We start from the raw sequence: 26,880 nt of genomic DNA, 5'->3' as shown, positions 1-26,880 counted from the left end.
GAAATCTTCAGAAATCTTTCTCGTTCTTTGATTATGGAGCTAATGGTCCCACCTTTGAAAACTAAAGATTAAGAGGATGACAGACAGGCAACTGCTTACACAGCGTTAATGACTAATCTTTCCTGCTACACTACAGGAGCCCCGAAGAGGAAGGACTCACACATGAGCATAGCACACATCAAGCACACATGAAGTATCCAGAAGAACCAGGGTTGAGATGGTCTAGAGGACGATCTGTTTAAGAGGCTTGGAGCAGACTTGAGTTTTTCTAGCGAGTCTACACCGAAGGCGTTCTTCTAGGAATTTATCCCAGTCTCTTCTGGAGAAAACTGGCCAGCTCACAAGAGTTTCCTGCATTTGGGCCTCCCAACTCAAAACTGAAGGAGAAGTCAGAACTCTGCACAAAGAACCCGTAAACCCAATCCTCTTGTCCCACAGGTCATCGGCCACTGTTATGACTGCCTCCCCGGTGAAGTCGTTGATGAACAGAGGAATGGAGGCCAGCCAATTAGGTAAGTGATGGTGTCACAACTCTTCAGACCATGTTGTTTTTTTTTCCCCTTTCATTTGGGCCAAAAACAGCTCACCCAACTGCAGGAATTGGCAGGAAGTTTTGCCAATCCTGCTGGGAAGTTCAGCGATATCCTTAAGCGTGGTGGCGAAGTTACGTCTCGTGCCTCAAATCATTTTTCTTTCCCGTATCTCAGGTAGCGGTACGCAATCTGTGGAGCACAGACCAAGCTGGGGGTTCCCGCTCAATATTTGTCACAGTGTCTTGTTGTTCAACAGCGTTGTTATTAATCAACTCGTGTGGGAATTTAGTTAGGAGCTGGTCAAGCTCAGAGTATCACTAGGTTAGTGTAGATGCTGAGCATTGTAGGGCGCATTTCTTTCTTAGTTGCTAAGAAAGCATCAGAGCACCATTGAACACCTGGGAGAATCTTCAGGCAGGTACAATTAAGTTCCGGGGTGGATGGACCACCTACTTCGAAATAGTGGGGAAGGAAATGGCTGAACCATGGAAAATTCTCTCCCCCATCTTCTCTGGATGGATAGAAGATTGGAGTTACTTTTTTTGTCTACATCTGTCAATTATGACAAACTGAACTTGGAAAATAAGTAAATAAATGTAAAGCAAATCAAGATTAAAAAAAAATAGAGCAGCAAGGCAAACATAAACTCCAGCAATATGGAGGTGAACTATCCACTGAAGGTGCTTTAACCCCTCACATTTTCTGTTGAAAATCTGTTGGCTTCACCTCCTTTGTTGTGTGTTGCATCTTTCCGGTCCTTAACTGCCCTCTTCTCTGTTCTCTGTAGAGCTTAGTCTGACTCCTGGCAAAGCAGGGAGCCCCGTCTTGCTCTGCAAAGTGTGTGGCGATACCAGCAGCGGGAAGCATTATGGCATCTACGCTTGCAATGGCTGCAGCGGTTTCTTCAAACGCAGCGTCCGACGGAAGCTGGTTTATAGGTAATGGATACTATTGTTGGGAGTAGAGGAAGGGTAAATGATCTACAATCGTGCACTCTTAACTGGGGTCAAGCTGTGAGAAGATGAAGGGGCTTTCGAGACACGCTGCCTGGCAGAGAGGAAGACTGCAATCGGTTTCTGCACATTTTCATTTTTAATTCTGAAGGACCACCACGGTCCAGGCGTGGTCTCACTAAATCCAACCAACCACCGCACTATATTTTGTCCTTTTCAGACTTCATCTTCAGACTGCGGGGAAAGAAATCTAGGATATAAAAGCACACCCATCAGCCTGCAATGTTTTGACATTTAGGGAAGAAGAGAGGGCAAGGAAGTCAAGTTCTTCTCAATGGGAGCAACTGACACCGTGATTGGGACTTTTCTTGTAGGGATTTCCCAATCGGAGCCCTTCTGGTAGAGACGGGTCACTGTTCCGTTGAAGAGCCAGTCAAGGTTGGAGGGCCCACTTTTGGTCAATTCATTTTGTTTCTAGTTTTAGGCAAAGGTAAAGGTTCCCCTCGCACGTATGTGCTAGTCGTTCCCGACTCTAGGGGGCGGTGCTCATCTCCGTTTCAAAGCCGAAGAGCCAGCACTTTTCTGAAGATGTCTCCATGGTCATGTGGCCAGCATGACTAAATGCCATAGGCGCATGGAACGCTGTTCCCTTCCCACCAAAGGTGGTCCCTATTTTTCTACTTGCATTTTTTACCTGCTTTCAAACTGCTAGGTTGGCAGAAGCTGGGACAAGTCACAGGAGCTCACCCCATTACGCGGCGCTAGGGATTCAAACTGCTGAACTGCCGACCTTTCGATCGACAAGCTCAGCGTCTTAGCCACCGAGCCACCGTGTCCCTTACTTTTAGTTTTAGAGGAAAACCCTTCCAAACAAATCCTTTCTAGGCTTTGGAGAATTGAGCCATACAATTCAGTGCTAAAATGGACCACTAGTCCTGTGATCTCCTACATCAGTTTAGTTCCTCTTTGTACTTTGTGCTCCTCTAGTGTTGCATGGAGAAAGCACGTTCACCCAATGCAACGTGCCGAATTTGGGGATGAGGTGAAGGGATATCCTTAGTTTTGCATTCTTGTCTCTGATCCCACTTTCAGGAGCCTGTGAATTATGACCTCTAGTTTTGTGATGCATCTTAAATCTCCTCCACTCCTCTAGATATGCTATTTTTCTGTTTTCAGGTGTGGATGGGACTTTTCCCGCCCTAATCTCAAATCCAAGGTGCCGATTTTCTTCTCAATACTGAAACGTCAATGCTTGGTGTGTCTCTCGGCTTCAAGAGGACAAATTTCAATTTTAAAGAAGTCGATGGAGACTAAGCGATTCTAGAAGCATTTGGCTGTTCTGTGACAGCAGCTTTCAGGGAACTCACCGGATTTAGCCTTTCTGTAGCTCTGGATTTTCTTTCAGTTTTTACTTTTCTTGGAACAGGTGTTTGTTTTACATAACACAGAAGCCCATCGCCCTCCTCCCATCCCAAATCTAGAATTCCTGGCAGGTGCATCTAATAGAATCTTATCTTGTCCTCTTGACAGGTGCCAGGTTGGCAGTGGAATGTGCCCCGTGGACAAAGCGCACCGAAACCAGTGCCAAGCTTGCCGCTTGAAGAAATGTCTCCAGGCGGGCATGAATAAAGACGGTAAACCTGAATGTGGGAATTCTCAGTTGAGCTGTAAACTGGACAGTTGAAGTCTCTGGCAAGCAGATCTTACAGGCAAACCTTCTCCATCTGGTGCCTTGTAGATGTGGGAATTCATTAATGATATATTTATATCCCACTTTATTTGATACAACTCAAGGCTTTGTATGTAATGGCTCTTCTTCCTGTTTTTCCCACAATACCAACCTTGGGAGGTGGCTTGAACTGAGAGTGACCGGCCAAAAGTCCTCTGTCTGGCTTCCGTGTCTAAGGAAGGAACTGAATTCGGAGTCTCTCTGGAGCTCCAAGAACTAGTGATGGGTTCAGATGAGGAGGGGGAAGACACAGGTTCTAGTCCCATCCCAGCCATGAGAATTCTCTGGGGGACTTTGGACCTGGAATTATTTTTCTTTCAGCCCTATAGTTAAGGTGGAATAGTGGTGAAGGATCTAGATCAGGAGTTGGGAGATTCACCATAGACCTTGGGCCACTTGTGGTTTTTGAAGACACTAGCACAGGGATCAGTAACCTGTGGCTCTGGAGCCGCATATGGCTCCTTCACCCCTCTGCTGCGGCTCCCTGTCACTCAAAATATGCGTCAAACCACTAATGTGTGACACCCGCCGGCACATGATTTATCGAGCTTTCCAACTCCCGGTAGGCCAACCATGGATAAATCCAAGAAAGGAAAAAAGTTTCAGAAGAAAACAGAACGTTTAATTCAACTCCATATGCTAGTTTTGTGGCCGCTCAAGAAATAGTCAGGCACGGGAAGGGTTTTGTGGCTCCCGGTGTTTTCTTTTCTGTGGGAAACGAGTCCAAATGGCTCTTTGAGTGTTTAAGGTTGAAGACGTCTGGACTAGTATAAGGGTTTGAAACTAAAGGATGATCCAATCAGCCCAATGGCTTCTGTTAGGTGAACACACTCAAGAGGAGGAAATGAAACTCTTGTGAGCTGGCCAGTTTTCCCCAGTCGAGGCTGGGATAAATTACTGGGATAAATTAAATGACTAGATGGCTCAGTGGCTAAGACCCTGAGCTTGTCTATCAGATAGGTTGGCATTTCGGCGATTCGAATCCCTAGTGCAGGTCTCTGTGTGAGCAGGGGGTTGGACTGGATCAGTGTTTCTCAACCTTGGTAGCTTGAAGATGGATGGACTTCAACTCTCGGAATTCTGGGAGTTGAAGTCCACCCATCTTCAAGCTACCAAGGTTGAGAAACACTGGACTAGATGACTTCCAAGGTCCCTTCCAACTCTGTTCCTGTTACTAGAAGAACACCTTCAGCGCCGACTCCCCCAAGTCTGCCCATTTTGGTGCTTATCTTGACCGTCTTCCGTTTCCAGCGGTTCAGAACGAACGCCAGCCACGCAGCACGGCTCACGTCCACCTCGACTCCACGGACCTGCATTCGGAACGGCAGCCAGAACATGTGGCCGCCACCCAGGGGGCTCCGACACCACCCCACCACTCCCTGCAGAGCCACAGGGTTCCCCCCGGCTGCTCTGCAAGTGGGGTTTTGCGGGCCCAAGCGCTAACTCCCTCCAACAACCACCGTTTCATGGCCAGCCTGATGACGGCGGAGACCTGTGCCAAGCTGGAACCAGAGGAGGGTAGGTGGCTGGTGCTTGAGAGGGGGACGAGGGAGGAGGTCTGCCTGAAGGGGACTCTTAACAAGTGGGTGAATCTAACCCCGCAGAATTTAAGATTTGCAAACCACAGCGCCCCCTGCTGGTGCAGTCCTAGCTCTTCCAATAGTGGTGAAATCCAATTTTTTTGACTGGTCGTGGGTTGGTGGGTGTGGCAGGGAAAGGATACTGCAAAATCTCCATTCCCATCCCACTCCTGGGAGAAGGATATTGCAAAATCTCCGTTCCCACCGCACTCCTGGGGGAAGGATACTGCAAAATCTCCATTCCCGCCCCACTCCTGGGGGAAGGATATTGCAAAATCTCCATTCCCACCCTACTCTGGGGCCAGCCAGAGGTGGTATTTGCGGGTTCTCTGAACTGCTCAAAGTTTCCACTACCGGTTCTCCAGAACCTATCAGAACCTGCTGGATTTCACCCGTCTTCCAAGGTAGGTTTAAAATTTAGGATGAATTCAGAGAAGAGGTCAGCCGTTTCTAGACTTGTTTCTGCTTCCAGTCTTGTGTTATCGACAAGCAAGAGAGATTGTGGGGAGCCTGGAGAAGGGATGGAAGCAAGGGCAATCAGGAGATGGAAGGCGAATCCATCGGCAGCTTATCTCACAAATAGAAACTCAGCTCAGGCGGGGAGAAAACTGTGGGAAAACCCTTCAAAGCATCTGGAGTCTCTTTCTTAAAAGAAGGATTTCACTATAAGTGTGGAAAATAATTCCTCTTCGTTTCCAAGATTGTGGTTTTGCCCCCAGATTAGTATAAAGATAATTTTAACGATGTCTTTGTAGTTGTTTCTTTCATCCTTATTTATTCATTTGATTTGTGTAGCCACCCATCTCAAACCAAGTAAATCATAAAAATCTTGTATGACAAGAAGACGTTGCATCTGTCATTGCTGTCTGAATCAGGAATTCTGACTTCTGGGCTCCCATTTAGAACTGGCGCCCAAACAAAATATTGGTTAAGCAAGAGAAACATTTGGCAATTCCTCTGTTTCATAGGGACGCGGTGGCTCAGTGGCTAAGACGCTGAGCTTGTCGATCGAAAAGTAGGCAGTTCAGTGGTTCGAATCCCTAGTGCTGCGTAACGGGGTGAGCTCCCATTACTTGTCCCAGCTTCTGCCAACCTAGCAGTTCGAAAGCACCTAAAAAATGCAAGTAGGAAAATAGGGACCACCTTTGGTGGGAAGGGAACAGCGTTCCGTGCGCCTTTGGCGTTTAGACATGCCGGCCACATGACCACGGAGACGTCTTTGGACAGTGCTGGCTCTTTGGCTTTGAAACAGAGATGAGCCCTAGAGTCGGGAACGACTAGCACGTATGTGCAAGGGGAACATTTACCTGTTTCATATTTTAGTGTTGAGGGTTAGGGTTATTTCTCAATTTAAATGAAGTCAGGTTTCTTTTGAGAAATTTTTGCAAAAGGACCTTTGGTTTATGTACTGCCCCTAAATATCACAGTATGTAGTATTTCCCCAGAACAGAGGTCCAGATGGGTTATCAATGTCACTGCGTTCTGTGTGTTTGCCAGCTGAGCTTCCATTCTGAGACTTATGGTAGACTGATCTGAGTCTTATCTCTGAACCACTGCGCATGTCCACATTCTTCTCACTTTTTCTTTTTTTTTCTTTTGTTCGTCTGCCAGAACTTCTGCCGGCAAGGCAGGGAAGTTTGCCAAGATGTAATTAATAGCTAGTAAGATTGTTTTTTTTATTTCTTTATAATAAAATGTGTTTCTTAGAATATATCCCAGCTTATTTTCTCTTAAAGTATGCTGCAAAGGAAAGCCACGGTCCATCTCTAATTAAGTGCAATTACCCCCGGGGGGGGGAGGGAAACGGGATTTATACACCCTGACAATCAAGAGTTCACCAGAGATGCTGACATAGCCGATACAATGGTCACTATAGAAAACGTCACTTCAAAAGATACTTGGGGCTTAAATAATGACAGTACTGCTTCAACTTCTTCACAATTATCATGCCACAACTACTTGCAAATCCTACTAATTGCTGCAGATGATACTGATGGGCTATTTTCCTTCACAGCAGAGGAAAACATTGACGTGACAAGTAATGAACCGGAACACGTGGGGTCAGAAGCTCCCCGGTCCCCACACCCGGCCGCCGGCCCTGAAAGTGTTTATGAAATCTCTGCCCGACTCCTTTTCATGGCTGTGAAATGGGCAAAAAACCTTCCCGTTTTCTCAAACCTACCTTTTCGTGATCAGGTGAGCCTTCCGAGTCAGATCTCGGAACTGACAGCTTTAGCCAGGAGGATGTAGCATGTAGACTTATATACTGCTTCACGTATATGTTTTACGGCCCTCTCTAAGCGGTTTACAGAGTCAGCCTATGGCCCCCAACAATCTGGGTTCTCATTTTACTGACCTCGGAAGGATGGAAGGCTGAGTCAACCTTGAGCCAGTCAGGATCGAACTTCCTAGCTATGGGCAGAGTTAACCTGCAATACTGCATTCTAACCACTGGGAGGGAGGGAGGGAGAGCGGGAGGGCAGGAAGGAAGGAAGGAAGGAGGGAAGGAAGGAAGGAAGGAAGGAAGGAAGGAAGGAAGGAAGGAAGGAAGGAAAGAAGGAAGGGAGGGAGGGAGGGAGGAAAGAAATAGCAATAGTACTTAGACTTATATACCGCTTCACAGGGCTTTACAGCCCCTCTCTAAGCGGTTTAGAGTCAGCCTATTGCCCCCAACAATCTGGGTCCTCATTTTACCCACCTCGGAACGCTGTGTCAACCTTGAGCCTGGTGAGATTTGAACTGCCAAAGTGCAGCTAGCAGTCAGCTGAAGTAGCCTGCAGTACTGCATTCTAACCACTGCGCCATCTCGGCTCCATGTAGTTTTGGAGTTGAGCCAGTGAGAAAGCAAGTCTTCAAGAGAGGCTGGTTTCTAGGAATTAATATAACCAAAGGTAGATGGTTATTTCCACTTGCAATTATTTTCTATATACGGGTTGAATTTAGAGCTTGGGATGCTTAAATAGAACGGTCTGTTTAAAGAGATTCACTGGAAACCAGTCAAGAGAAACCAACACGGGGAGTATTAAAGGAATCTGGCAGCCGTGACCGGCATGTGTGATGGAACGCAGTGAGGTGGTGAATGTAGTAGAAAGCAGATTCCCAGGAGGGCGAGGAGGCATGTCAGAAGAGGCAACTCAGCCCCCGATATTTTATGTGAGAGAACGAGGATGAAGACAGCTCCTCCTCAATAGTTCCCAGAGTTTATCGTAGATGCAGGTAGTAGAGGTTTCAGACTGGCAAGATTTTGTCTTATTAGGTGTGAAACGGGAAAGAACTCAGCTTGAAAAAAAAATCATGTGTTAGTTTTGGGCCAGACACATGTACAGATCAGGGGATATAGCCGTTATGGGTTTGGTGAAAACTGCTCGCAGTTGGGACGGTTTTTTTATGAATTATAATCCAACAGGAGGATTATAGAAGGAAAAAAGGATGTTTTGGCTGAAATACTTAACAAGGTTTATTTGGGAACAGGAATGACTGCAGCACACCTTGAGTTTTAAGGACTCAACTCCGTGTCCTATCTCTTGCAGGTGATTTTACTGGAAGAAGCTTGGAGTGAATTGTTCCTGCTATGTGCTATCCAGTGGTCTTTGCCTCTGGAAACCTGCCCCCTCCTCTCTTTGTCAGAGCTGACCTCCACCTTCCACGCCAAGGCGGTGCCTGGAGGAAGGGACATCTGTGCGCTGCAAGAAATAATTGCACGCTTCAAAACGCTGGCGGTGGATCCCACTGAATTTGCCTGTATGAAGGCCATTGTTCTTTTTAAACCAGGTGAAGCCAGTGGTGGCGATGGGGGAGGCAGGGGGGGCGGAGGAGAAGCACATCTGGGTTACAGGCAAAGTTAAAAGAAATGTTAAGGGAACCAAAATACAAATCTCTATGGAGAAGTACACAATTTTACAGTCTAGATCAGTGTTTCTCAGCCTTGGTAGCTTGAAGATGGGTGGACTTCAACTCCCAGAATCCCCCAGACAGCAGCGCTGGCTGGGGGATTCTGGGAGTTGAAGTCCACCCATCTTCAAGCTTCCAAGGTTGAGAAACACTAGTCTAGATTACACCGATAAGAACTATGATTAGGCTGTGTTTTCTTACCTCCTGATTTTGTCTAGATTACATTTCTTGCTCTGCCTAATCTCTTATTTGAAAATTTAATCGATTTTGCATATAATACACACACACACACAGAGTGTATGTGTGAGCACATTTGTGCACGAGTGTGTGTATTCAGCCAGCACTCCGAAATTTAGAAAACAGAACCTATACTAATTAGAAACATTTCTGTATAACTATCACAGACCCGAAGAACGTAAAAATTTGCACCGAGGAGCAGATCTGTTTATCAAAGTAGCACTGCTTGAATTTCAATTTTGTATCTTTTCTTTTAAGAAACAAGAGGACTGAAGGATCCAGACCAGGTAGAAAATTTGCAGGATCAGTCACAGGTGATGCTGGGACAACACACTCATATACATTATCCTAGTCAGCCAGTCAGGTACCTAGAGATACGAGCTATTTTCTGTGTTCCCTCAAATTTTGTCTCAAAACTTCTTTTAATTTTGTTTTTTTGTGTGTGTCTCCAAGTCAGTTTTCGACCCCTGGTGATTGCAGGGGTCCCCGCAGTTTTCTTGGCAAGTTTTTTCAGAAATGGTTTGACATTGTCTCCTATAAGGTTGCAAAAGAGTGACTGGACCAAAAGTCACCCAGCTGGCTTTGTGTATACATCCAAATAAGTCTTAATATTATAGTCCTTACAGAATTTGGTTTAAAAAAAGGCAACCACCTCTTTATTTATTCTTTCAGCAATAGTAACATGATAGAAATTTTGAGAGATTCTGAGCAGAGGCTTCGGAGCTTCAGTGGCACCCTGGCTAAATTTGGGGTACCAGATTTAAGAACTTTAGTTTTTATTTATTTATTTATTTGGTATTCTCCTGCTTCTTTGATACAATTCTAGTATTGCACGATTGGTGAAGTAGCTATAAATGTCTTTTCTATATCGCCTCCTAGGTTTGGAAAATTACTACTGCTGCTCCCTTCGCTGAAATTTATTACTTCGGAACGCATCGAGGTTCTCTTTTTCCGCAGAACCATTGGGAACACCCCTATGGAGAAGCTGCTGTGTGACATGTTCAAAAATTGACAGGCGAACGTTTTGGAGGAGTGGCTGAAATTCCTAAGCGGGCTCCTCCGTTTGAAAATGCAAGGAGGGGGAGAGACAGACGAGAAACCTGTCCAGATGTTTTGGGATTTGGGCTGGAAGCCTTCAGTGATGACAGACAATGCTTCATATTCAGAATAGAGCTGGAAGAGACCCTTAGAGGTCTTCTAGTCCAAGTCATTCAATTACAAAAGGCGTCCCACAGCACAAAAACTGCTCCCGATTCACTAGTGCAAGAGACGACTGTGTGGGAATGATACTGTTGAACTGTAACGTTGAACTATTGAATCCAAAGCTAGTCAGTTACTACATTCAATTAAACCAATAGTATGGTTAAGATAGCCCTTGACGTACAACCTTTCGTTCAGTGACCACACTGAAAAAGTGACTTCACACTTTCGACTGTTGCCATATGATCAAAATTCGGGCGCTTGGCAACTGACTCATATTTATGACGGTTGCAAGTGTCCTGGATCCCCTTTTGTGACCTTCGGACAAGCAGTGTCAACAGAGAAGCCAGATTCACTGAACAGCCGTGTTACCCACTTAGCAACTGCTGTGATTCACTTACCAACTGTGGCCAGAAAGATCACAGAGTGGGACAAAACTCACTTAGCCACAGAAATTTTGGGCTCGATTGTGGTTGCCAGTAAGAGGACTACCTGTACGACCAAGCTCAGTTTTCTGTCAGAAAACAGCTGAAGTGCCTCTTGCTAAGAAAATCCCATGTTCCTGACTGAGGCACTTTGCTAGCTTGGATGTAGAACACAAGAGTAGTTGAGGCCCCGACCTCATCCCGGGAATGTTCAGCTATGCTGCTTTCCACATGATGCAAGGCATAGATGCTCTCATGGAACCTCTGACAGGATCCTCAATCTTTATTTTTATTCAACTGTGCCCACAGGCCGCCTTTCCATATCGTATTCTGGCAATAAAAACTGGAAATGTAAAGATGAGCTCAAAATCAAATGCCCAATCTAGCTTGGGAAAAATGGGTCTGATCCTCTTCTTAGCCTGGTGGATATCAGCAGCGAGGGCGTCATTAGCAATCTTGTATAAATGTTAATAAATGAGTAGCTTGTATTACTGCTTGGCGTTGGAACTCCTTGTTCCTTAGAACAGGGGTCTCCAACCTTGACAACTTTAAGACTTGTGGACTTCAACTCCCAGAATTCCTCAGCCAGCACATGCTGGGTGAGGAATTCTGGGAGTTGGAAGTCCACAAGTCTTAAAAGTTGCCAAGGTTGGAGACCCCTGCCTTAGAACACCAAATTTTATTGGCTGACCAAGTTTATGTAGGCTTCCACATGCAGGATTTGCTGCCCTGTTCCGTTTTCCTGACATTTGAGCGATCACACGATCATCATCCCATGTAGCAAAATTTATCTTCGGCAAGAGTAGGGTTTTAATAGGCCCTGGAGGCTGTTTCCTCCCATCTGGAAGAAGCACGCTGGCTTATGGGCTTTGTTGCCTCTTTTCCATGGAACCGCAATCAGCAGCGGTGAAAACAAATCACGTGAAAAGTCCTTGGCTGGATCGGAAAGTGGAACGATGCTCTCTCCATTACACTGTATAGAGTTGATTTAGGTTTCCAGGTTAAATCCAGACAACCACACTAATATTCAGTGTTCAAGGAAGCAATTGGTCCCTTGGAATGCTCTCTTTTGAATCTGTATCCACTTCTCAATGAAAAGCAGTTAAGGGTGTTCATGGATAGCGTAGCAGACACTCCACTGGAGTTGAGAAGCTAACCAAGTTTTCTAAGCAATTCTTGGTGTCTGGAAACCAAGGAAGCTGCAGAAACACTAACATGGCATTCTTCTAGGAACATAGCAATACAATATATTTGCTGGGTGTCTACAAACATCAACAGGTAGGAAACACATCTGCCACTATCACTTTATTTTCCATTCTTTTGTTCTTTAATAAGCTGGGGGGGGGGAGGTTGTTATTTGTTCATAAAGTTGTTTTTGTACAGCCATAGAATAGTGTTGTATTTATGAAATATTACAGAAATTGCACTTCAAATATGACGGCCTTGTTTCAGGAAAAAAAAAAGTAATAAAATAACATTAACAAAGGGAAAATAAAACCTTTCAGACGTGGAAATTAACAAGCGTGCTGGCTGACCCAGGTTAACTGCACATCATCCAGCTCCGTGAGCAAAATAAAGCATTTATAGAATTCTTCTTCTCACAGGTAAAATTTATAGAATATGACACAGGACAAGTATATCCTTTTACAATACATAGTCTGCTTTTAAACTGTACACTCAGTATACTTATAAATTACTTTTAAAAATTTCCGTTAAAAATAATTATATGCAGCCAATGTCCTTCCTAGTGGGGAGTACATTCACTTTAATATCTTGGGTGGGAACAGAGCTGGTCCATGAACTTTACAAGGTGGTTCTGGGGTGGAGATGCTAAGAAAAGACGGAAAACTGGAAGACAGCAAGCAGATAGAAACCCAGGCAGGGATTTCTTGCTGCCTGAAATTCAGAAAAAGTTCAAACAAAAGTCTCTCTTGGATATCGACCGCTCCCCTCCAATGCTCCCCAGACCAATCCTAAGGACAGAGCTTTACGCTGGAAGAAAAGGGGGGAAATTAGCCCCCAGGATCGGAGGCAAAGCCTGGAATTTCTCAGCACAAAAATCAACTGAGGGTGGAGGGAGGAAGAATCCGGGGTGGTGGTGGTAAGGGAAGGCAGGAAAAGGTCTTGGTGCACATACTTGGAGGAAGAGTAAGGCTTGCATGGTAAATGTGATATATGTGGGGAGGGATTGGAGTGTGTGGGGGTGGGTGGGTGGAGAGGAGGTGCTTTTCGGTAAAGAGGCAGCTTTAGGATCCATTCACTTAACAATCTCCTGCTTACCAAAATCTTGACAGTTCCTTTTCTAGTTTATTAGAGCTCCTTGGAATTACACTATCCCCTGCGCAGAAAACCCAACTTGCAGGGATCACAGAAATGTTTCTCAGCCTCAGGAAGTTTTAAGATGTGTGGACTTTAATTCCCAGAATTCCCTTCATTCTGGGAATTGGTCCACACATCTTAAAACTTCCTGAGGTTGAGAAACATTGAACTAGAGGCTAAAGCTACTGGGTGCATCACTGCAGGTTCTAAGACTCCAAGGAAAAATAAGAAAAAGATAATCTCCACCAGGTTTGCAAAATTTCAAGAGGTGGGCGTAAAATTCCTCACGTATACAAAATCCCCCTAAACCCTGAAAATGGAACTCATACATTGGACATTCTCTCCGCAAACTGTCCATCAGGAACATCTACTTTGCTCAGAAAACCAACAAACTCAATACCCAAACCTCAAGAGCAAACAGGAATCCAACATCAGGTTTGAAGGGGAAAGTTTTGCCTTTCTGAAGTAGGAAAAACACAAAGAGATTCTTCGGTCAACAGCTGAACAAAACTGGATCAACCTAGCAAACGCCATCTTCGGTCATTGAAAGAACCGTTTGAAATCTCGAATAAGGCCTCTTTATAGTAACACGAACTGTTATAAATATGGGGATTTCTTAATGAGAGTGACATTGCCATTAAGTCAGAGTGCCAATTCTGACTTATTCAACTTGGATGTTTAAAACAACGTTTGACGGGTTACAACACTGCCTGTCTTATATATTTACGAGGTCAAGAGCTCTAGCTTTACATGGTGCCAGATTAAAAACTAAGTCAGTTTTTGAGAGACGCAACTGTGATTCAGCAGACTTAAAAGGCTCCGGGATCAATTTGTAGCTTCCTTCTATACTTTTAAAGAGGAGGGGGTGGTAGTTTTAAACCATTCACCGCTGCAACACTCAGTTGGTCAAAGCTCTTGGGTAGGAAATGAGAAATATATCAGGATCAGCTTGTCCTTCAGATAATACAGGTGTGCGGGGTTTGTAAAGAGGACCAATGATCTCAGGTTTCTGCAGGTGATCACAACATGCTGTCCTTTTCGACAAGTATAAAAAAAGCGGTGGGCTTCGCAGTCTTAACTTTTCTGCCGTACAATCAAAACAAATCAGCGATGGGTTTAACTGAAAAATGGGGCTTCCCAAAGTCTTTTAAATAGACCCCTCTGTTGTCCTCAAGGAGGGGCCCTTCTTCTTCTATATTTGTAATATAGCAATTTTTTTCACAACGTACAGGTGGAATGATCTATTGTCATACCGGTGCAAAACACGGCGACTGTTTATTGTTCCACACTGAAAAGATCCCAGAATTACTTCTAGTAACTCATGTCTGCTCCTCCTCCTCCTCCTTATACTTTTCTGGCTTAAATGTCCCACATTAATAAAGTCCCACATTGTGGAAAAAGAAAACAAACATAAAAAGTTATATTTACATTGAACTTCAGTAACCATAATACTAACAAAAGAGCTTCAAGTAGTCTCTCACTTTAAAAAAATAATAAAATAAAATTGCGCCATGGTTTAATACTGATGCGTAGCAAAGAAAGCGACGTTAAATCATGTGTTAAACTGACTGATTTCAACAGCAGCCTTCCTTATGCTTGTGTTTTGCTTGAGTGGCGTTTTCTCAGCCGGTCAAGAAACTTAAAGAGCTTGCTCAGCTACCAGCATGGAATTGAGCCAGAGACACAGTCAGAAAAGTAAACGGTTCTGTTCCCTAATACTTTCTTTTAGTCTTATCTTAAACGAGTCGGATTTTCTGCCCCAAGGGACAGGACCTATGCTGTGATTATGGCTACTGGAAATTCGGCACAAATATTTGGCTTTGACATACCTGGAATCAAACTGGCATTGGTTATTCTGACACCATCAACCCAAAAGTTTAAACCAAGAAAAACTAGATTAGATAAATAACTCTTGTTCACAACGGAGGTGCACCTGATGTATCTAAGAAGTGCTTGAGTGAAAATGAGCATTTCCCACCACATCTGACAATGCCATGGAGTGCATTATAAACAGCCCTGAACAAAGGCCTCAGTCTCCTTTCTTGCTGTCTCGTTTCTTCTAGGAAGTTCATTGCTTCTCAATCCCAGTGCAAAAACCTAACCCCAAAGTCAAGAGCTTTGACCCTCAGGATCAAGAAAACCTCTCTTGAACTCCGGCTGCCTTCCTGATGTTCTCAGCTGGCTGGCTGGCATACATTCCCTGGCCCATTAAAAAGGGGGAACGCCAAACCTGGTTCACCGGCCATCATTCCCTCCAGCTCTGCTGCAAATTTCACTGCAAATTCCCAGCCTGACTCGCCGAGTTCCAAAAGGCTAAAGTCAGCTAAGGCCACAGCTGAACTTTCCTCCGCTCGTTCTAGATGGAAGAGGGAGGCTCCCTGCTTCTCCACTGGCAACGCGATGCTAGGATTCCAAGCAACGAATAGGGAGGAGATGCTGACTTGGGGGACAGCAGTTGTCCTACAATGGAGTGGCAGCAGATGGCACTGAAGTGGAGGGAAGATGCGATGGAGGAGATGCTTGCCGACTCATACCATGAACTCGTTATTTCCTAGAAGCACCAGTTGCTGAGGGGTCATGTAATCAGCAGCTTCGGGGTGGCGCTTCCGGCCTGTCCCAGCAGACCCCTCTGGGAGTTCTTTGGCTTTAGGGGAGGAGATTTTCACATTCTTCAGTTTCTGCTTGCCTTTCTCCGGATTGAACGTCCCTCGGGTGGTGAACTGTGGCCTGTCGTCCAGGACCTTGGTGTGTCCTGGCGATCGCTCCGATGCCCCAGCGTCCCCAGAGGGAGCCGCTCGATAAAAAGGCGATTTGGAATAGATTTGGAATCGTTTCCTTGTCACGTGAGGCAGGCAGGATGAAGAGGAAGAAGGCGAGAGGGATGGAGAAGAAACCAAGGAATCCACTGAGTCCACAGACTCCTGCTGCTTGCGCAGTTGCCTTCGGGACCGAGAGGTACTGACCGGGTCTGCCTTGCCGGGTCTTGCCGGGTTGAAGGCTAAACTTCTGCCTGGTAGGGAAGAGATACGAGGGATGTTTAAAAGTGGCAGTAGGGATGCACTGACAAGGAGACAAAATTTCCTGGTATGAGTCCAAAGGAAGCTCTCCTGATTCCCATCCATGGAATCAAACATTGTGGCTTATTTATAGACTGCCTGGAGGGAACATTTTCCATTAAGTGTTTTCAGAATATAGCTTGTCTTCTTCAAGTCTTCCTCAGATTTGATCAAACAAGTGTAAAGTTTTAACTGTATACTATTATACCTATATTACTGAATGATCAACCTCGTGTACTAATGACGATTCCCTTAGGACACCTTCTCCAACAAATTTTATTTACCTGATTTGTCCGAAATAGCTCCTTCGGAATCAAAATTCAAGTTTTCAGAACTGTCGGCAGTGCCAATCGAAGCCTCAGACTCTAATGTTTCATCATCAGAGGCTCTGGGCTCCAGTGCCAGCATCTCAAAAGTTAGTTCTTCCCTGCAGGGAGAAAACACAAAATAAACGGAAAGAACTGGATAGAGGGAAAAACAGCAGCAGAAACTAGGAAATAAAGGACTATTAAGGTCGTGAGGGGTCCTTGGTGCTTTCTGAGGTTGGTTGTATTCTTGAAGATGTTTCATTGCCCCAACTAGGTAACATTGTCAAGCTAGAACAGCACTGATGATGTCACCTAATTTGGATAATGAGCTATCTGCAAGAAAACAAGCAAGCTCAGAGAGCACCATCATTTATTATTATTTTTATTTTTTTATTAATCATATTTCTATGCCGCCCACTCTCCGAGGACTCTGGGCGGCTTACACCAAAGACAGTATACTAAATATCCTCATTTTACCCACCTCAGAAGGATGGAAGGCTGAGTCAACCTTGAGCCGGTGAGATTTGATCTGCTGATCTGCTGAACTAGCAGTCAGCTAAAGTAGCTGCAGTACAGCACTCTAACCACTGCGCCACCTCGGCTCATTTCAGGAGGACCCCCTCATTTCAACACTGAATATTTTCCTTTATTGGAATTAAGCTTATGCCCGCAATAGTCAATCTGCACCCAACTTGACTGATATGGGTCAAGCATTTCCTGAAATGTAGCAGACAAACACCCCCAATCTGATTGGTCCAGCTACTTAGGCTTCATTGGTCCAGTTACTTAAGACTCACTTCTCTTTCTGCAGGCTTTCGATTTGCTCTGCCAGCACCTTCTCTTCCTGTTGCATGGCTACTTGTTGCTGTTCGGTGACCTCCATCTCCATGGCCTCCTCGCTGCTCAGGGCCTCTTCGGGAGCATCCGCCATAGAGGGCAACCGGACTCCCGCTGGGGATGTAGGGCTTGAGTAGGTGCCTCGGCGTAGACGCCCTTTGCCCTATGCATAAAGTAAGGCTAATGAGGAATGCGGCCTTCGATCAGCTTTGAGATTAGAAGAATTCATCCCCAGTATATGTATGAGACAACCAGCAAGCAAACAATTTCTTCAAAGACAGATAGGACAGGAAGCAAATATAAATCCAAGGGCATAGGGACTATTTTTGGAAGTCCTCAAAAATACACTTAATCTATAAACCAGAAGTTATTTCTATGGATTTACTTTATAATAGAGTATTTCAGGTTGCCAGCATCAAAAAGTGGTGCAAGAAAGGAAACTGGATTAAAGTATTTTAAAGAACTCTTGTTTATACCATCTTTTAGCTCACTCCCTTTTTAGGACATTGGAAATGCTGAAATGTACTGAGCACTATTTTAATGAAAGAATCCCTCTAGGCAGGGGAAAAAAATGAGAACAAAGGAAGCCATCAACAAAATACAGATAATCCTTATCCTTGTATTTTTCAATGAAATTCTACGAATAAACTAGTAGAAATGGATCACTGTGAATATGAGGAGAATTTATTTCTCTGGATACAGAGCCAAGAAATATGCCCATTTGGTTCATCCAGATTCTCAAAGATCAACAATACATATACAGTATCTGTCCTGGGGTATATTGCAAAAAAAAAATAAAAAAAATAAGCAAACACTTTTAGCCCCTTCATACTTTCAGCAGCATCATGTTCAGCAGCATCATGTTGTTATGTCAATCAGGGGATCTCTAACCTTGGCAGCTTTACAACTTGTGGACTTCAACTCCCAGAATTCCTCAGGCAGCATGGAATTCCTCAGACTTCCAACCTCCTTTGAGAATGGAAGTCCACAAGTTGTAAAGCTGCCAAGGTTGGAGACCTCTGATGTAAATGATTCCAAGAATTGTTAAATCAATTTCGAGATTTCCCTTTCTGGCTGAATAAGAATATATTTTGGGATCTATGTTTTTTGCCAAAATCATATTCAGATTTTCCTTTTAGAAGTTGAGGCTCTGATTAGATATTAGCGAAGCTGCTTTAATATTAACCTTAGGCAGGGCTTCTATGCTGTCTGACTCTAAAAAGGAATCTTTCTTCTATGCTTTGCTTGAAAATTCAAGCAAAGGCAGGGCCAGAGGATGATGTGTTTGTTTGCTGAAAACTGGAAAGGTTAGAAGGCGGGGGGGAACCATATACTGAATTCCTGTTGTGCTTCAAAGGATTGTCTGTGGTCTTAATATATGAAATTGGTCTAGGCCAGAGGAAAGTATGAAGATATAGATAAAAGAATTTGGGAAAATAAAAGAGGATACAGAAAAGAGCTCAACAGAACAGTTCAAGAATTCAAGGGAACAAATTCATGCCAAATTTCCATTAGCTTTTCAATTTCTGTTAAGACCCTGCCTCATTCTCTTCTTTACTATAGTGGGGGGAAAAACACAACTCAGCAAATATTCTTCTCTAAAAACATTTCCTGTGCCAAACATTGCAGAAACCCCTGTCAAAACGGACTCTCTTCTATCTTAAATGGCTACTTGTCTTCCTCCTAATCTGTCTAGATGAAAATGGCCTTATATGCATTCCCTTTTGATGCCTTTTTGTTATCGCGAGAAGTGGACGGCACCCGAAGAGTTGGAAATAAACACACACGCACACACATACCACACACAAGTTATGAAATATGGGCCATGGCCATGGAGCATGCAGAAGGCACTGGGATGGATGGCGAGTTATGGCGTCAGGTCAGTGCGTTGCAATTCGGATACATACCGGGATCGAACTGCGGGTTATGCTCATAAATCTAACGGCAATTAGTACAGGCTTCTGGATTAGAGAGGACAGGAAAAGGAAAGGAAAGGAGCAGGTTAGAGTGCACACGCCATCAGCTGACTCTGGGAGTGGCTGGGCATGGCGGTGGAAGCTGACTCTTTGCTGCAGCTGCTAGAAAGCGCAAAGGAGCCGCAAGCCATTCTATGCCGCAAGAGAGGTGGCGAAGCATTGGCTGCAGTCACAGACGGGACTCCCCAAGAGAGGGTGCCCAGTAGGCCTCACAGCCACAGCTTGTTCAAGCAATGCTTCCCTTGGCCTCCTATCGTGAGGTCAGCCAAGCCCCCAACCTCCATGGACCCCGGCCGGCCTGAGAGGAGGCAAACTGTGGCCGTTTCTAAGCAGAGCAACTGCTTTTCAAGTCAGCAGCCTAGCTAAGAAGCATGCAAATTGTTCTGCGCCTGATAAAAAGTTCATAAGCGGGGAGAGGGAGTGATTTATTACGAAGAGCTCAGCGGGGGGCCAGAGTACAGTCTGCACACCGCATTGTCACCCCAGAGTCTCCCACTGGCACGTGCAGGTGGAAGAGAGGAGAATGGAAGCCTTTCCTGAAAGCAGATGAGTTAGGGGAACAGGGACTAATCATGGAGAAAAGCCAATTACATACAAGCTAGAGTGGTTTGAGTTCACTAAAGCAGGGGTCTCCAACCTTGGCAACTTTTGCCAAGGTTGAAGACCTCTGCACTAAAGGGTATCTGGAAATTAAAAAAAAAAAACCTTCAAGAACCACGAGTTACCTATATAAAGTAACAACCGAGTGATCCCGGTTGCTTTGAAGAGCCAGATATTAGTGCTTAAACCAACTTTTGCATTAGATTTAAATCACATATTAAAGAGCTTGAAATGTGCAAAGAGTTAGACAGATGGGAAGAAAAGGTTAGAGGGGAGAGAAAAGAGAGAGAGAGAGAGAGACAGGTATCGTTCAGTTATTATTATCCACACCCAAGTTAAGTTAACTCTCACACAGGGAATTCTTTAATGTTCCAGAATCTAGGCTATTAAACTAGTACGGTATTAGTAGGAGAGACAAACACAGGTGATCTTCGTCAATATTTCTCTGAACAAGGACACTGGTATCAATTCATGTGGGATAGGAAACAGGGAAGATTGGGTGATGGAGCATTGTCTCTACTTCTTCGTGATCTGGGACTAGGTCAGTCTGTCATGCAGCCAGTCAGTCAGTCCTGCCCCTTACCATGGACCTGCGGATCAAGGACAGTCGGCTCTTTGCTTTGTTCTCTGCAAACTCCAGGCTGCTGATATCCTTGAGACGGGCCCGGTATTTGTTCATCTGTTCTATAACAACCAACTCTACGCAACTGAAAAGAGAAAAAAAAAATCATCAAGAGGGAAAGTTAGGGCTTGAAGGCCAGAATCTAAGCGATTGCTGTCTAAAGCCTAGACCAGAGGTCTGAAAACTGTGGCTCTGGAGCTGCATGTGGCTCTTTCACCCCTCTGCTGTAGCTCCGTTACTCAAAATATGCGTCACAACCGCCAATGTGCGACACCCGCCAGCACGTGATTTACTGAGCTTTTCAACCCCCAGTAGGCCAACCATGGATAAATCCAAGAAAATTAAGTTTCAGAAGAAAACAGAACGTTTAATTCAACTACATATACTAGTTTTGTGGCTGCTCAAGAAATAGTCAGGCACGGGAAGGGTTTTGTGGCTCCCGGTGTTTTCTTTTCTGTGGGAAACGGGTCCAAATGGCTCTTTGAGTGTTTACGGTTGCAGACCCCTGACCTGGAAACAAAGATCTTTCTTGCTGTGAATATTATAAGTGGAAAAAAAAATTGGAAGAATCAATCTATGCACGCAATGTCTTCTTCTGGAATTTTCATTTTTGTAAAATGTTCCTCCCTAAATTATGTGAGTGACATCAGTGGAGTTGAACCAGTCATGGCTGGTGGCAAGTCTTTTTTTTTTTTTTTTAAATTACCTGATGGTTTTACTGACATCCTGAGCGCTCTGCAGAGGGTCAGTAGTGTCTGGACAACGGAGGATACAGGGAGCAAAGACAATGGCCAGAGCATTAGCTGACATTCGATTCGTTTCTTCTTGTAGAGCAATCCTAAACAGAATAAAAACAGAATGGCAGTGAAACTTAATGACAGGTGCTCATAGCAACCCTCACTTGTTGCGAGGTGGGACAAACCCATTGAGTGGAACCTAAGAATTAACACAGAGGCCAAAGAGAAGAGACAGGGTGGACATCAATAGGTGGAGTGAGACAATGGCCGATGCTGGGGAGAAGCAACAATGCCAGAGTTTTAGCTGTTCCTTCTGTCCTTCCCAGCCATTCATTTCTCTTGGATGATAGATCTCTGTGTGGCCTACTTTCTGTCCCATATTTCTAAAACTAGTCCAAACCACAGTGCCTGTCTCTAGCCTAATGTTTCTCAACCTTGGAGGATGTGTAGACTTTGACCCCTAGAATTCCCTGGGCACCATTATTTATCTATATTATCTTTTTATTACCCAATCATATCAACTCACTAAAAGAGAACTGTGGTGACCCACTGTTAAACTAACACGTCAACATAACGAACTGAAAGGACTATTTGCCTTCCAGCTTGATCGTGGGGTTATAAAGGCCTTTTGCTTTGATGTGTGTGCCTTGAGAAAAGCTTTTTGTCACCCAGAATAATGTGTAGAAATGGCTGGCTTTCCTGGGGGAATTATATAATAAGCATGATTGAAAGCCAGATGAAGATAGGCAGAGCTTAACTTTCCAAAGCTCTCTGCAAATAAGCCAGTCTTGGCACACAACTCTGAAAACAGAACCGCCTTTCAAGATTGCAGGTCTCACCAAAAGCTGAACGTGGGAATATATCTGCAGATAAAGCTGACATTCACAAGGAAATCTCTTTATATCCTTATCTTGGCTATTGATACCTGACAAGGTGAAAGATCAGACGTTCCAAGGTATTAAGATGAGTTCGGGAAAGCTGATCAATGACTGAGTAGACACCGCGGATGGCCTCTTTCCTCTCCTGCAAACCTGCAGAAAACAAATTTCACTCACAAATTAAGGCGAATATACCGTACGTATCCCAGGATAGTATTGCAGGATCCAATCTGGGTCGATCGCTGAGACAAGGGTTTAAACTTCCAGTCCTGGTGACCGATGCAGATTGGATCCTGCAACATTTCATTCAACTCATTAGGATTGTGGCTTGCTCTGTCTCAGGAATGAGTATTTTTACAGCAAGCGAAGCTTATAAAATATTATATACACATCTAAACACACGTATCTTGCAAGTCCACTACTGCTCAGGATTTAAGGAAGACTCCAGAAAGGGAATCTCTGAGCAATGAGCCAGATTCTCAAAATACCTTTGCAATTCAAGTGGTGTTCTTAAAGAAGAATACATTGGGAAATCCTACTGCGACTCAAGGCAGAAGATGATTTCCATATAACTGAGGGGTTTGAAATATTTAGGTGAAAAATCAGGATATAATGTCTGAAATGCAGAGAAAGAAGGCAGAGTATAGAAGTGGAATGATTGGTTTAGTTTGGGGTCTCATCAAGGAGATACACTGCATCGCAGTGGGATGCCTCAGTACACCATCCAAAGCAGATCCCTAGAAAAAGCATCATTACGGTTTTAGCTTTCATCGTGACAAAGAATTTTCACAGGTATTTTGTATAGAAATCTTTTCCAGGATAAGGAAAAGCAAGCTGAAGAGATAGTGAAGTAGTGGAGAACATAACTTTCTCAGCAGAAACAGCCTGGGTTTTTTTCTTAGCTTCGCTTTTAATATTTCCCAAAGTCCTACTTCATCTAGGTGTGACAACAACTCCTTACCCATGGCTCGCAAAAATTCTTCATAGAGTTCAAATGTCATGAGAGGATTAGGCAAGTCCCTCAGCCATTGCTTGAACACACTGGCAATGACATGGATGTTGTAGTCATCGAGATTCACTCGTTCGATATCTGGTTATTGGAAAGAATGAAAGCGAGAAAAAAATTAAAATCAAAGGAGAAAAAGCAAAAGGATACTTCACCATGTACTCTAACACGTTGGTGCCAATGTAAGAATTAAATCATGGCCAAGGTACGGTTCGTGTTAAAATGCTGGCTTGACAAGCAGCAGTCCTGCATTCGAGATCCGTGTGCTGCCATGGTGCAGGGTGAGCTCCCGTCCTTTGCTCCAGCTCCTGTCAGAGACCTGAAAGGAGCCCCTAACTGACCATATCCAGGGCAATGGTGATGTCACTGGCTAATCCTTTCAACCTGGAAGCCCCTTGGTGCCTCCAACACAAGTGTGATGCGATGTGATGGCCTAGGTTCCTTAACCAATAGTATAACTGACTGCAAAAAACAGGAGTCAAAATTTCTGAACTTAAGATATAGGTTTATCCTAGCTTTGATACCTAAGGGAGGAGTAGAACTCATAGTTTCCCAGGTCCTAGTCCTTCATTTTAATCAATACACCAAACTGACTCTCAAACATAAATCAAACATGAACCACAGCTACATATTAGCTTTAGCCTAAGATAGAATTAACTAGAGGTACTGTATGAGTCCTGCTTCAGCACTGCCTAAACCCTGAGCTAAATCAAATTGAATACTGTTGATCACCAAAATATTAAACTTTCTGGCCATCATCTGCCCTAAAGTTTCAGCATCTCTAAAATAAACTGTGTTCACTGTATTAGGCCAAATGCCCGATCATTTTGAGGGACCTGTGTGACACAGACATCAGGGTGGAAAAAAACCCCACAATAATGCAAATTCCGCTTCTCTAAGCCTCCTCACCTGTGTCAAGACCCTGCCGTAACTCTTTGATCTTATTTGTTGATCCAGATTTCCGGTAAATGCCCTCTGTATACAAAGCATGCATTTCTATGTAGCTGGTGAGCTTCTCAAACACTATTGGCACAATCCGTTCTTCGCTGGTCAGGCGAGAGAGTTCGACTCCAAACTGGCGTGAAGAAAGCTCTGGGTCATACTATAGGGACAGGGATAATGCAATCAGCGTTACAAACACCTCACAGCCACACTGTCCAAATTCCAACAATATTCGCATGGGTCTAAAGCTGCTAAAATGCAAGGATCAGAACAGTCCTGCTTTAAGATTACAAGCTATGCAAAACATAAAGCAAATATTTAGAGTAATGGAAACATCTCAACATGCTTGTTTAATGAAAAGAAGGACTAGGGGAGACAAGAAAGCAGTGTTCCAATATCTCAGGGACTTCCACAAAGAAGAAGGGGTCAACTTATTCTCCTAAGCACCTGAGGGCAGGACAAGAAGCAATGGGTATAAACTAATCAAGGAGAGAACCAACCTAGAACTAAGGAGGAATTTCCTGACAGAACAATTAATCAGTGGAACAACTTGCCGCTAGAAGTTGTGGGTGCTCTTCCAACACTGGAAGTTTTTAAGAAGAGATTGGACAACCATTTGTCTGAAGTGGTGTAGGATTTCCTGCCTAAGCAGGGGGTTGGACTAGAAGACCTCCAAGGTCCCTTCCAACTATTCTATTCTATTCTATTCTATTCTATTCTATTCTATTCTATTCTATTCTATTCTATTCTATTCTATTCTATTCTATTCTATTCTACTTCACCTTTCCCCAAGTCCTTGCTGTCTTTGCACGGGTTTAGCATTTTAGTCATAGTCTCAATTCAGAGCAGTGGAGGAGCAGGCAAAGGAAAAGCAGAAAACAAGCCTTTAACTCCACCATCTCCCCCAGAGTTTTCGGCCTCCCTTGTTTCTGGCTTTACAGAATGTGTCGCAGTAGATATATGAATTAAGAATCAGCAGCTAGACAGGTGTTTCTCAACCTTGGCAACTTTAAGATGTGTGGACTTCAACTCCCAGAATTCCCCTGGCCTGTATGTGTGGCATACGGAAACGAGAGAAAACACGGTACCTTTTTGGAGCATTTTGTTGTGGTCTTCTGGCAGCACTTTCGGTGGCAAGCGTATTTGCACACTGGAATTAAGAAAAATGTATTTAGTATGCACATAATAAAATGCAGTGACATTTTATTGCATTATAACTTTACAAGAGCTGACAAGGAGACTCTTAACTGGATTTTGCTGTATAATTAGGCTGTGGAATGTAGCAGGCTAAATGCTTCTCCTCTATACAGATTCGGCACTTCCTATAATACAGCTTTCCTTTGGTTTCTTAGTTATAATTACAGCAAAAATTAAAACTATAGTGCAATACTTACTACTGGCCTTTCTTTATTTGGCAAGGCATTTGAACGAAAATTAAAGGAGCTAACAATCTCCCAAGGAAAGGAAATGTAAGAAAGAAGAAATGTAAGGAAGAAAAAGAGTGCAGAAGGATTAACAGTTTATACTTACATTTGCAAACAGCGGCCCTGTCCATGATCCATATCAAGGAGGAACAGAATTCACAGTAGGTAGGGATGCTATATTGAGTAGCCTTAAAAATGTGGCCATTATGTTCTTCTACCTAGTAATGACAAAAAATGCAATTTGACATTTAACAGCAGTTGAAAATAAAACTGAGTATTTATTCTACTGCACAAAAATATTTCATATAACTGTTATTTTTTTTAAAAAAAACAGGCTGGAATGCTGGAGGAGTATTCTTGGCAATGTTGACCATTTCTCAGAAGGTTCAATAATATCATCCATTAGTTCATTCATTGAATTTCTACCCCACCTTTTGTTTCAACAATGAAAGTTGCTTACATGTGATTTTAATCAGATTTATGATTCATTCCATCCTGTTTTATCCTGTCTCAAAAACTGTCAAACCTTCAGGATCTTGATCACTGAATGCCAACATTGACATACCTGGACTTGCTGCAAGCATTTAAACATACATAATAAATGTCTATATAATTTGTAATATAATTTGCTTCACATTAAAAGGAGGAAGTATTTCAGCTTACTATGTCTGTTTCCTTCTTTCGTCTCTTCTTCCTTTCTGTTTTTGTCACCTAAGACAACAAGAGACAATATCAAACAGTTCAGTATTCTTTGAAGACTTCTGTTTCTACTTGCAAATTTAAATCTGTTTTCTTACATAATCTTCATTTACAAAGCAAATCAAGGAGCTATTAAAATCAGACAGACTGTTCATCAACTTGCTCATGGCTCATGAATTAATTAGGGCATCTTTTGGAAACTTGACACCGTTCTTATCTCATTTACTGCTTCTTCTCCTGACCAAGATATTCCTATAACATTCAATATTTCATTATGTGGGCATTACTGAGTCAGAACTGAGAGACTTAACAAGTGTCAAGTAGGCTCAGAATTCCGCTGTCATGGCTTCTGGCAGGAACAGGGATATTTGGAAGGAGATATTAATCTTTTTTTTTTTAAGTAGCAGAATGACCTACAACTGTCCCTTCTACGGCTTAATACTAATCACTATATCTTTGCTTTTCCATGCTGCTGGTTCTCTCCAACATACTTCAAGAACAGAAGCCTTAAAATATGCATGAACATGTAGACATACAATTATGGTTTGTTCTGTTTTTTTTCACTCTGGACCTTTTTGTAACAGAATGGTATGTACGCATTCTGGTTACTTCAGATTCTTCATTTTCAATATAGCATATTATATTTTGTGATCATAAAATGTTTTGTAGGATCCAATCTGGGTTGGTCACCGGGACCAGACCAATCTGACCCACCCAGATTGGATCCTGCAACATTATCTTGCATTCGCCTTCATTCATGATAAAACTTTGTATACATTATTGCAAAGCCAGCCTTTCAAATTCTATTCGTCAATAACAAGAGGCAAGGAAATTATGTTATGTTAGCAGCATAAAGAACTTTCTGAAAGAGTGCTAATGACCAGATGACTGCAAGGAATATAGATCCTTCCATCCTCCACCGTTCAGT

General features: G+C 43.6%; 2 protein-coding genes across 17 annotated transcripts in view; one reads left to right on the top strand and one right to left on the bottom strand.

Moving 5' to 3' along the window:
* Positions 1–454: 454 nt before the first annotated feature.
* Positions 455–10,048, top strand: NR2E3 (nuclear receptor subfamily 2 group E member 3). The gene is made up of 8 exons (XM_034432637.2): positions 455–512; positions 1,321–1,471; positions 3,017–3,120; positions 4,467–4,733; positions 6,810–6,991; positions 8,326–8,566; positions 9,182–9,287; positions 9,803–10,048. The coding sequence occupies exons 1-8, from the start codon at positions 455–457 to the stop codon at positions 9,933–9,935; spliced, it is 1,242 nt and encodes a 413-aa protein (XP_034288528.2). The 3' UTR covers positions 9,936–10,048.
* A 1,804-nt stretch (positions 10,049–11,852) lies between these two features.
* Positions 11,853–26,880, bottom strand: part of MYO9A (myosin IXA) — a 95,060-nt gene continuing 80,032 nt past the window's right edge. For 11 of the 16 annotated variants that reach the window (XM_034432643.3, XM_087878185.1, XM_087878186.1 and 8 more), the window contains 12 exons: positions 25,917–25,964; positions 25,360–25,471; positions 24,918–24,979; positions 23,797–23,989; positions 22,843–22,971; positions 21,929–22,034; positions 20,973–21,104; positions 20,228–20,351; positions 18,976–19,029; positions 17,029–17,231; positions 16,208–16,350; positions 11,853–15,877 (listed from right to left, as the gene is read on the bottom strand). In XM_034432643.3, coding sequence (XP_034288534.2) covers positions 15,396–15,877; positions 16,208–16,350; positions 17,029–17,231; positions 18,976–19,029; positions 20,228–20,351; positions 20,973–21,104; positions 21,929–22,034; positions 22,843–22,971; positions 23,797–23,989; positions 24,918–24,979; positions 25,360–25,471; positions 25,917–25,964 — 1,788 coding nt within the window. In that variant the 3' untranslated portion in view covers positions 11,853–15,395. The remainder of the gene's footprint in view (positions 15,878–16,207; positions 16,351–17,028; positions 17,232–18,975; positions 19,030–20,227; positions 20,352–20,972; positions 21,105–21,928; positions 22,035–22,842; positions 22,972–23,796; positions 23,990–24,917; positions 24,980–25,359; positions 25,472–25,916; positions 25,965–26,880) is intronic. The other 5 variants (XM_087878188.1, XM_034432646.3, XM_087878181.1 and 2 more) reach the window with 1 other exon arrangement.

This window comes from Pantherophis guttatus, chromosome 13, assembly GCF_059756535.1.
Source record: "Pantherophis guttatus breed Tessera chromosome 13, ASM5975653v1, whole genome shotgun sequence".
In the NCBI taxonomy this organism is placed as follows: domain Eukaryota; kingdom Metazoa; phylum Chordata; class Lepidosauria; order Squamata; family Colubridae; genus Pantherophis; species Pantherophis guttatus.
This window is presented reverse-complemented; position numbering and strand designations above follow the sequence as displayed.